This window comes from Trichechus manatus, unplaced genomic scaffold (genome assembly GCF_000243295.1).
Source record: "Trichechus manatus latirostris isolate Lorelei unplaced genomic scaffold, TriManLat1.0 scaffold00040, whole genome shotgun sequence".
NCBI classification, from domain to species: domain Eukaryota; kingdom Metazoa; phylum Chordata; class Mammalia; order Sirenia; family Trichechidae; genus Trichechus; species Trichechus manatus.
In genome coordinates this window covers 3,774,867-3,786,815 of record NW_004443976.1, presented here as the reverse complement: position 1 = coordinate 3,786,815, position 11,949 = coordinate 3,774,867, and the positions used below count along the sequence as shown (strand labels likewise).

Below are 11,949 nucleotides of genomic sequence, written 5' to 3'. Positions count from 1 at the left end.
GCAGTAATGAGGGCCTACGCTGTTGAAATGGGCCCACACAAGTCTATGCAGGGCGAAAGGCACTCAAAGTCTGTGGATCCCTTATGCCTGTGCCTAGGCAAAGGACCTGTGCCTACTCTGGGTTCCTGGCTTAGGGGAGCTGGCAGTTTATTTTTTCCCCTGTTTATTTGTTCACTCTCCAAGGCCAGGAGATTGGCTCAGGTCGTGTGAAGGATCCTACTTCCAGGCCAGGGGACTTATCACTTGCTGGAGCTGGTCTGGGACCCAGTACAGTGCAGGGAGTGGGGAGGTAAATGGGAGAGAAATTTTTCCCTAAGGGGGGTGTTTTTGATCTGCACGGTAAGCCGTACACAGTTACTTATCTTTCACTGATGAGGGCCGCTTCTCACTGGTTCTGGGTGGCCATGTAGACTCTGGCTCTGGGTCTCTCCTGGTGCAGAAAATGCGCCTCCCAACGCCCACCACTTGCCTGCCTCACAGCTCACCCACAAGCTGCTCAGGCATGAAGGGCTCAGGCTCTCACCGGGTCAGGTCTGGCAACTCCTTGCTGCTTCTGAACCGTCTCTCCCTCCCCATGCCACTCAATCCAGTTCCTCAACTCTGCCTTTGATGTTCAGGGTTCCCAGATTGCCATATATAATCAAATCACTTTTTTTTTAAGGTCTTTGTTGTAAGAGGGTCCACCAGAAGCATTTGACTACTCCGCCATCTTGGCCCTGCCTCAATTAAATGAAATTTTTGAATGTGTATACCTTTCCATATTCTAATATATATCCATAGTTCTTCACAAGACTGAGAAAAATGAATCAAGGGAAACAATTTATGCAGGTTTATCTGCCTTAACCCTGACCTCCACTTAAATAGGTCCTACCTGTAATTCTCTCATTTCACCATTCTTTTCCTTCAGGTTTCATATGTACTTGTATTTATTTGTGTAATGTCTATCTACCTTTCGAAACAAAACCCTCTTATTTTGTTCACTGCTGTATACATACACTTAGCATAGTGCCTGACTGTAAAGGCTGAGAAATTTTTATGACTGAATGAATGAACAAGTGAACACTATGTGCCCACCTAGTGAGCACTCTGCTAAGTGCTTTTTACATTATCACATTTAATTCTTGCAACAACTCTATGAAGTAACTATCTCCCATTTTACAGATGAAAAAACTGAGGCTAAAAGGTTAAATAATTTGCTCCAGATCACATAGCTAAATGAAGTAGGTCTGCCTTCCCTCTGTCTTTGTGACTGAGCCTTTTTGCCTAACCCAGTTTCACTTGGATTTCAGTCTTGCCCCTGAAAGAGCCCTAGTGCATCCTCACTGTATAATTAAGGAAGCTGAAGATCAGAGAGGTTGCATATTTGACCACACTTTGTTAATGTCAGAGTCAGAACTAGAACTCATACCACCCATTCCTGTCCAGCATGTTTAGTTATGCTACCACAAGGAAGCCAGATTATAACAATAATATTAATAAAGACTTTTAAAGCATTTTTAAAAAGCAATTTTGTTATGAAAATGTTCTTAGAGGCACAGTGAACTCCAATATACTCATCACCTAGAATCAACAGTTATCAGGACTTGCTGCACTTTCTTCATCTCTCCCTTAAAATACTTTCAATAGCCAAGGCACTTTAGCTGTATGACTAAACTGAATCAAAGCAGATAGTACAGAGAGGTTAAGGGATACACCCAAAGTTCCAAAGTTAGCTGATAGCAGAGCTAGTTCTTATTCTAGCTACTTCCGAACCCTTTGTTGTAAAGAACAACAAGAGACATTCTCCATATCAAAGGACACCTGGATGTGTGACTTGGGCCAGCTGTAGTCAGATGCTGGAGTAGAGTGAAGATGGACTTATGTAGGTTCAGCATATATGTTGGCTTGGCTGGATGGGGCTCGTATCACATTGCTAGCAGTGTAGCAGTGATTCTCAAACTTTAGAAGCATCCAGATCACCTGGGAACTGGATAAAACACAGTGCTGGGGCCTAAGAATTTATATCCATAACAAGTTCTCATATGATGCTGATGCTGCTGATCCCAGGACCATGCTCAGATGGAACCATGGGTCTGGCAGTCTACCAGGGAGTTCCAGCTAAGCCCTCTCCCCTGTGGTAACTCTGAGCCCAAGGAAGCCTGCTTAGCCTTCTCCTAATCTTACCTGTAGAAACTGGACCTGCAGAATTACTAAAGAAGAAGAACAAAGTGGGAGGCCTCACACTACCTGATGTTAGAACTTATTATACCACCACAGTAGTCAAAACAACCTGGTACTGGTACAACAACAGACACATAGACCAATGGAACAGAATTGAGAACCCAGACGTAAATCTATCCACGTATGAGCAGCTGATATTTGACAAAGGCCCAAAGTCCATTAAATGAGGGAAAAGACAGTCTCTTTAACAAATAGTACTGGCATAACTGGATATCCATCTATAAAAAAATGAAACAGGACCCATATTTCACACCATACACAACAACCAACTCAAGATGGATCAAAGATATAAATATAAAATTGAAAACGATAAAGAGCATGAAAAACAAAAAAAATAGGGACAACGTTAGGGGCCCTAATACATGGCATAAATAGTATACAAACTATAACTAACAATGCACAAACACCAGAAGAGAAACTAGATAACTGGAAGCTCCTAAAAATCAAACAATTAGGCTCATCAGAAGACTTCACCAAAAGAGTAAAAAGAAAACCCACAGACTGGGAAAAAATTTTTGGATACGACATATCAGATAAGGGTCTAATCTCTAAAATCTACAAGATACTTCAACACCTCAACAACAAAAAGACAAATAACCAATTAAAAAATGGGCAAAGGATATGAGCAGACACTTCACCAAAGAAGACATTCAGGCGGCTAACAGACACGTGAGGAAATGCTCGCGATGATGAGCCATTAGAGAAATGCAGATCAAACCTCAGTGAGATACCATCTCAGCCCAACAAGGCTGGCACTGATCCAAAACACAAAATAACAAATGTTGGAGAGGTTGGGGGGAGATTTAAACTCTTATGCACTGCTGGTGGGAATGTAAAATGGTACAACCACTTTGGAAAATGATGTGGCGTTCAAAAAGCTAGAAATAGAAATACCATCCGATCCAGCAATCCCACTCCTAGGAATATGCCGAGAGAAATAACAGCCATCACATGAATAGAATTGCACGCCCATGTTCACTGCAGCACTGTTCACAATAGCAAAAAGATGGCAACAACCTAAATGCCTGTCAATAGATAAATGGATAAAGAAGTTATGGTACACACACACTATGGAATACTACGCAACAGTAAAGAACAATCATGAATCCATGAAACATCTCATGACATGGATGAATCTGGAAGGCATTATGGTAGGTGAAATAAGTCAGTCACAAAAGGACAAATATTGTATGAGACCACTATTATAAGAACTCAAGAAAAGGTTTAAACACAGAAGAAAGCATTCTTTGATGGTTACCAGGGTGGGGAGGGTGGGGGAGGGAAAATCACTAATTAGATAGTAGACAAGGGTCAAGTTCTGTGAAGGGAAGGGTTACACACGATAAAGGGGAAGTGAGCACAACTGGACCAAAGCAAAAGCAAAGAAGTTTCCTAGACACATCCAAACACTTTGAGGGACCGAGTAGCTGGGACTGGGGCCTGGAGACCATAGTCTTGGGAGACATCTAGGTCAATTGGCATAACATAGTTTATAAAGAAAATGTTCTACATCCCACCTTGGTGAGTAGCATCTGGGGTCTTAAAATCTTGCGAGTGGCCATCTAAGATACATCTGTTGGTCCCATCCCACTTGGAGCAAAGGAGAATGAAGAAAACCAAAGACAGAAGGAAAATACTAGCCCAAAGGACTAAAGGACCAAATGAACCAGATACTCCACAAGCCTGAGACCAGAAGAACTAGATGGTGCCCAGCTACCACCAATGACTGCCCTGATGGGGAACACAACAGAGAGTCCCAGACAGAGCAGGAGAAAAATGTAGAACAGAATTTAAGTTCACATATAATGACCAGACTTAACTGGTCTGACAGACTAGAGGAACCCCTGAAACTGTGGCCCCCAGACACTCTGTTAACCCAGAACTGAAACTATTCCCAAAGCCCACTCTTCAGACAAAGATTGGACAGGCCTATAAAACAAAAAATAATACACCTGAGGATCATGCTTAATTCATTCAGATATAGGAGACCAAATGGGCAGCTTCTGGCCTGAGGCAGGACGAGAAGGCAGGAAGGGACAGGAACTGGTGAAATGGACACAGGGAACGCTGGGTGGAAAGGGGGAGTGTGCTGTCACATTGTGGGGATTGCAACCAATGTCACAAAACAATATGTGTATAAAATTTTTAATGAGAAATTAACTTGAAGCTGTAAGCTTTCACCTAAAGCACAATTGAAAAAAAAAAAAAAGTATATAGAAAAAGAAATGGGACCTGCAGAGTAGCACTCAAAATGCAAGTGTCTGTGAACTACTAAAGAATTTAAATGATAAAAGGAACAAAAGGATGAAGGAAAAGAAAAAATTTAAACAAAAAAATGTTAAAGAATAAATGATAAAATTTGTGTGTGTGTGTGTGTGTGTGTGTGTGTTTCCAGGTTTGGGATACTTCCCAAAATCTGTGTAACCCAAGCCAAGCCCATTGCCGTCTCATCAATTTCAACTCTTAGGAGTGTGGAAAACAGATGGAGTTTTTGGTGAAAGACTGGATGCTGTGATTAGGAGGAAAAGTGTATTGAATAATTGGTCTACAACAACAAGAAGCCAGTCCTTCACAGAAGCGCCCCCCTGCAAGTCTTTCATATTTAGCCTTGACCACACTTCTGAGCAGAAAACACAGCTGTGTTAACTAAGATGAGAAATGAACACGATTTTCTAATCTTTTTCTATTTCAAAAAATATATCTCTTTATTAAAACAGCTAAACTTAACTTCAGTATTTCCATGATATTTAAAAATTTCATTTCCTGGTAAATCATACTTTGAAACACAACCCAGATACCACTTATCCTAAAGCCATTATTACTGCCAGTTCTCTTTCCGCTTCCAGTCTCAAAAAGAGGTCTTTGGTTTCTTTTACTGACATGTTTTCATATTGTGTATAAGATTCTAACCAAAAGTTTTAGTCTGTTAATTACCCCCATTTATGTAGCTGTTTTTATTTTGCCTTATTTCAAACAAGACTTCAGTAAACTTGCAAAGTATGTAAAGTGTGACAAAATAGTCCCCCCACAAAAAGGGGGAGTCAGAAAAAGAATACTAAGGAATGACAACATACAGACAAGAATAACAGAGCTAAACATGCAAACCATGCCCCCACTCATGTCACTGTACTAGGAATGACATTGTACCTCTCAGTACAATGAGAGGGCCTGCTGTCTTCTTCTCTGATTTGCTCCACCAATATAATTTGGAATGTCTGGAAGATAGACTGAAGATACATGCTAGCTGAATGCTGTTTCTTTCAACTGAGCATTCGATTTATAAAAAATGTGCATGGTGGCGTTCTCAGAATTCTTTTTCCTAGGCAATGCCTAATATAAATGTCTTTCCTCTTGTGAGGTGAATAAATGTGTGTCTGTCCTTGCTGAGCATCACACAGCAAGCAGAACATCCTTCTAAAAAACAAATCTGATCATTTTCCTCCTCTCTTAAGAAACGAAGAGAAAACTGTGCAGACTTTGCATTTGCCTAGAGTGGTGATTCAGTGGTAGAATTCTTGCCTTCCATGCAGGACACTGTGATTCGATTCCTGGCCAGTGCACCTCATGTGCAGCCACCATGCGTCTGTCAGTGCAGACTTGTGTATTGCTATGATGCTGAACAGGTTTCAGCAGAGCTTCCAGACTAAGACAGGCTAGGAAGAAAGGCCTGGTGATCTACTTCTGAAAATCAGCCAGTGAAAACCCTGTGGATCACAACAGTCCAGTCCACAACCAATCGTGGGGTGGTGCAGGGATATTCCATTGTGCATGGGGTCACCATGAGTCAGTGCCGACATGATGGCAGCAACAACTACTCTTAACCTCTCTCTTCCCACCCCTCCCTCATCCAGCACTCCTTATATGTAGAGCTTCTTTCAGTTTCTTCAACTTGCCAGGCTTCTTTACCTTAGGCCTTCGCCCATGCTTTTCCACTGCCTGAAACACTCTTCTCTAACCTTTTTGCCAATTTCCTGCCCACCCACTAGGTCTCAGTTTAAACATCACTTCTTCCTAGAAGCCTTCCCTGCCCACCCCGACCCCACCTCACTTCCACACTGTACTGGGTGCTGCCAGGACGCCCCGTGTTTGCTCTGGTGTCGCTTTCACCACACGTTCCTGGTGTTGCCTGTGTAATCATCTGCCACGTCAGTAGGCGTGCCCACAGAAAAGGGCCATGTCTGTCTGTCTTGCTCACCATGCTATGTCTCTGGTGCCTATCCCAGGCATGTACTAAGTGCTCAACATGTATACTTTTTTTTTAATTTAGTGCTTCCCAATCATTTTCATCTCAGGAGTAGAATAGACATTGAGGCTATTTTTACAATGGGATAAACCGAAAGAGCTTTTGAGCCTGCAGGAGGCCGCTCTGAGCTGAAGGTGACCAGCCTAAAAGACTCCAGCCACCCAGGCCCTCAGCAACACAAACAATTAGAGGATTGGCATGTCACACTACACTGGTATGCCCCCACCCACCGGTTAGGAAGCTCTGGATTAAATGACCCAACAATAAACCTGAGTACAGGTCCTGTTTCTAAGTTATCTAACCCGTATCAAGACTGAGCCTCTCATTTGTAAATGCGGAGGATACTATCCACCTGAGGAGCCCTGGGGGTGCAGTGATTAAGCGCTTGGCTGCTAACTGAAAGGTCAGCGGTTTGAACTCACCAGCCTCTCTGCAGGAGACAGATGTGGCAGTCTGCTTCTGTAAAGATTTACAGCCTTGGAAACCCTGTGGGGCAGTTCTACTCTGTCCTATAGGGTTTCTGGTTGCTTGGAGTTGGAATGGACTCGATGGCAATGGGTGTTTTTTGTACTAACTCAATAAACTGGCTTCACTCCATTGTTGACGTCTTTTAAGAAGCTCACACATAATACCATTTTTTATCTATCTCATCGGTGAAGTTTTGTTTTTGTTTTGCTTTGGTTTTAATGCCCTAGCCAGCACTGCTACCAGTACAGGGTGTGGTGAAGGTTGGCTCAGGAAGCAGGCTCTCCCATATACCGGCTGATGGGAGTGTTAAAAAAAAAAAAAAAAAATTGCCTTCTGGTCGATTCCAGCTCATAGTGACCCTATAGGACAGAGTAGAACTGCCCTAATAGGGTTTCCAAGAAGCAGCTGGTGGATTCAAACTGCCAACATTTTTGTTAGCAGCCAAGCTCTTAACCACTGCACCTCCAGGGCCTCTGATGGGAATATAAACTAGTGTCAGTGCTCAGGAGGACAGATTGGCAGGACTTAACAAAATCCTTAAAGCCCGTGCTATCAGATCTGACTTAGCAATTTCACTTCTAGGAATTTATCCTCGGACACTAAGTGTAGCTGTGGACAAAGATCTATCTATAAAATAGTTCATCCCAACATTATTTCTAATAAAAAAATTGGAAAAATACTAAATGTCGCAAAAGATATATTGATTGAATTAACCATGGCACATTCACAGAACAGGCTACATACAGCCAATAAATAATGCTGATGTAAAAGAATACTTAATGACTTGGGGGAAATGATCAAGGTAAAGTGAAATAAAGCAGGTAACAGCCATAACTCAATATGTTCCCAGTTATGTATGCATTCAGGAGCCCTGGTGGTGCCGTGGTTCAGCACTCAGCTGCTAACCAAAAGGTCGGGAGTCTGAAACCACTAGTGGCTCTGCAGGAGAAGAGACCTGGCGATCTGCTTCCGTGAAGAAGCATAGTAAACCCTATGGAGCAGTTCTGCTCTGTCATATAGGCTCGCTGTGAGTCGGCATCGACTCAGTGGCATGCAACAACAACACGTATGCGTTAGAAGAAGACTAGAAAGATATAAACCAGTATGTTTCTCTGAATAACTAATATGGAATTTCTCTTTGTGATTGTCGTTTCCAAAGTTTCTGAAATGAACATACATTACTTTTATATAAACTATTTTAAGAAAAAGAAAACATCACACAGTTTGCATTTGGCACACCTTTACTGGAACCCTGAGAAAGCCCAGCAATCTGCTGACTCAGGGTTCCTTGTACCACAGGGAAATGGGTTCCTTCAGGTGCTGAGAGCAATCACGGCTACCTGGATAAATACCCTTGGTTTTGTTTATGTGGCTTGTCAGGCTACCCAATTTTCATTCATGCCCCTGAGCACATGGACTTAAACACCAAACGTGAACCTCATGATTTTCTGTGAGTCTGACAAGGGTCAGAAACTAAACTTCCACGTAAAATTGTCCATCTCAATAAATTAAATTCATGTGTGCTTTTCTAAAAGGGCTTTTCATAACATTAATACCTTTGAACAAACTGGCATCCACAGACCTTGGAGAAGGAGTGAACAGCCTTTTCTTACACAATTCAGGAAAAATAAAAATGTTTATGAGCCACATTTTTCTCCCACCCAAAATAAAACTGCTTTTTAGAGTCCCATGGAGGTGGGGGGAAGTCTGTTCTTATAAGCTATAAACTACCTTATTGAATAGAAGAACAACAGTAATAATATTTCAACTGCTTTTTAGCCATCTAAATTGTTCTTCCTGAGCATATGTGAGGTGAAGCAACACAGAAACATCTTCTTAATCTTTCATCTGGAAAATCATACTGTGTGCTATACTGAAAAGCTAGTTGGCCCCAGCCATCATGATTCCAGGTCCCAGGGACATCACTACATTAAAGAAATCTGTTTCAGTAAGGTGGTGAGGGATGGAGCTGAGGAGCAAATAGGAAACTGAGGAACTAGAGACAATACATTTAGTCTACTCCATCAGGATGTTTGGCTTTGAAGAGTGTAGGAGCAAGAAGGGATGGTTCCTTGGGGGAAATAGGAACAGAATAGTTTATCTGGGGATGCAATAGGTCAACACGCAATGGACATGGAAGATAACGAACAGATCAGGGAGGAGATAAAATTAAGAGCAGCAGTGGAGAGTTTATCTTGAAAACAAAGATGACTTCTTCCCTTGAAGTGGGAAGAAGGCAGGGAGGTAAGATGAGGACATTCTCACTGTCTGTAAGAGGGAAGGACATCTGTTGAGGGTGGTAGGTGAGGAGTGAAAACAGTCGCTATGAGGAGTGAGGAAGGAAACCCGCTTGGCCAAGCACCAACACTGGTAAGCCATCCTCTTGAAAGGGGGCTAGGTGGTATGTTTGTAGGGCTTCCTCCAGCAGGAGCAGAGACAGTGGATTCAGAAATGGGGATTGTCAGGCTGGGAATGATGGAAAGACAGGCGGGAAAAAAGACTGAGGGTACAGAAGGGGTGCTATGGAAGTCATTGACCCTGGGGCTGATAAGAGGTAGCCAAGGAACAGAGGGGTGAAATTCACAGTCAGGGTTGAACGTTCACTGAGAAGTCTCATAGGCGTTTTTCACAGATCTCTGTGACAGCATCTTGACAACATCATATCCCTTGTATGTTGTCTTTTCCATCAGAACTCCTATTCTTTTGGGTTCCATCTTCCAGACTGAGTGATCACAGTCCTGGGAGTAGTCAGTGCTGGTCACCGTGTCAGTGGGAGCCTACCCTCTCTATCAAGTCACTTCCAGCTTTCAGGTTCTTTTGCCCTTGGGTTGGTATTTTCAGCTGGTGGGCTCTCCAGTCCCCTGTCCCCAGTCCTGGCTGAGTTCTACCAGTTTTATCAGTTGTCATCATGTCAGCTCTGACTTGTGGCGACCCGATGTGTGTCAGAGTAGAACTATGCCCCATAGGGTTCTCAATGGCTGATTTATCAGAAGTAGATCACAGGCCTTTCTTCAGAGGTGCCTCTGGATAAACCTGAACCTCCAACCTTTGGGTTAACAGCCAAGCGTGTTAATTGTTTACACCACCCAAGGACTCTGACTGAGTTCTAACTTGTCTTAATTTTACATCTTGCTCCTTTTCCTGAAGGGGCAGCTTCATAGACACAGGGCTTCTCTCCTGCGTGTGAACACTGCAGCCCTGTTTTCCCTCAGGGAAAACGACCAGAGTACCCAGGAAGCTGCACACTGGTGACTCTGGCCTCCCACTGAGCATGCTGTACAGTCTTTAGTTAGGAGAGGATACCCAACACTGCAGACAGTTTACTCAGAGAAGGTATTATGGTCTCTCTAAGGAGAAAGCAGGCTTGAGTAATATCCTGTGTTTCTTTAGAAAGAATAAATAAACATGAATATAAGCAGGAACTAGTAGATCCAATTTATCGAGACTCAAGAAGTCTTTCACAAGATGCCACACAAAGGCTGCTTTGAAAAGTAGACTTCTGAGCATCAAGCTTATAATTGTCATTAACATTGTAGAGTTTTATTTGATATTTAATTTAAACATATAGCACTATTGTGCTTCTCTTGGAAATTCCATGTGCTTAAACCAAGTTAATGAACAAAACTGAACTGGAATTGTGCTGTTCCCGCTGATCAGCCCCTGGTGTTTACTGTTGGTGCTGTCAGGGGCTAACTGGCACCATGCCGCGTCTTCAGTGTCTTAGAGATGTTGTGATGATGACACTCACTGAGGCACGTTATTTTTCTTAATCATTACGAATTTAGGTGGTATTTTTAAATAAAGCATAAAACAGTAGAACTGCTTCCAGAACTGAGATACTTCTCTTTTTTGTCCAAATTTTTCAGTCTTGTGCCCTGTGTGGTTTAGGAGCCCCTGGGTGGTGCAGACAATTAGTGCACTCAGCTGCTAACCAAAAGGCTGCATGTTTGAGTCCACCCAGTGGCACTTGAGAAGAAAGACCTGCTGATCTACTTCTGATAAATCAGCTACTGACAACTCTATAGAGCTCAGTTCTACTCTGACACACATGGGGTCACCATGAGTCGGAGTCCACTCAATCACAACTAGTTTCATAGAACAGAGCAGTGCAAAATGTATGGGGAGATCATCTCATTTGTCTTCACCTAAACCCTCTGAGGAAGAGATAATCATCTTTCCTATACAGGTGAGTACAGTGAAGCCCAGACATTGTACAGCCAGGAAGTACCTGTGTTCAAATCCAGGGGCTCTCAGACCTCAACTCTCAACTACTTTATTCCCAGCTGGCAAAATCAAGTGGAGCAACCAGGGCTCCTGCAAACACAACCCCTTGTTATTTTAAGCTTTGTAAGGAGGATTCGCCACAACGAGGTAGGGGCCCAGCCAGCACCTCCTTCCAGAGTGCCCCAGTGTGGAGGTCAATCGCCCGCTCTCGGTCAGCGCCAATTCCAGGCAGCGTGGTGAACTTGAGTTGGAAATGACTGCTCTGTCTTCTCTGTTCTTTTCCAGTCCATTGTTCGCCGTGTCCTTTGCCACTTGCTGTGCTGTTCCAGGAGTGGCCGTGCTGGCCTGGGGAGTGAATCCACTCACGGGGGCCCTGGGGGCCTTCAACATTTTCCTGTATACTTGCTGTTATACACCGCTGAAGAGGATCAGCATTGCCAACACGTGGGTCGGAGCCGTGGTTGGGGCCATCCCGCCCATGATGGGCTGGACGGCAGCCACTGGTAGTCTCAACGCTGGTGAGTGTCTGCTGTTGTCCCAGCTTCCCTCAGCAGACATGGGATGGAGGTTCCTGGACTGAGAGCTCAATAGCCTTTCTCTGCAGGCAGCACACACTAGTCAGACAGACATTTCCTCCCAGGACCACAGAACTTGGTATTAGATTCCATTTTGCTCAGTACTAATTCTTCTGGCCCATGTGCTGATGCAGCCGTCTGAATTATTGCAAACGCAGAGCTACGGGGAGGTGAGCGTGACAGATACTTTCCCCTATAGGGAATATCCATGGGAAAACC

At 43.5% G+C, this 11,949-nt stretch overlaps 1 protein-coding gene across 1 annotated transcript in view; it reads left to right on the top strand.

Annotated features, from left to right (window-relative positions):
• The window catches only part of LOC101348940 (protoheme IX farnesyltransferase, mitochondrial), a 205,594-nt gene that overhangs the window by 172,987 nt on the left and 20,658 nt on the right, over positions 1-11,949 (top strand). The window contains exon 6 of the mRNA XM_004376188.3: positions 11,441-11,673. Within this exon, the coding sequence (XP_004376245.1) occupies positions 11,441-11,673 (233 nt within the window). The remainder of the gene's footprint in view (positions 1-11,440; positions 11,674-11,949) is intronic.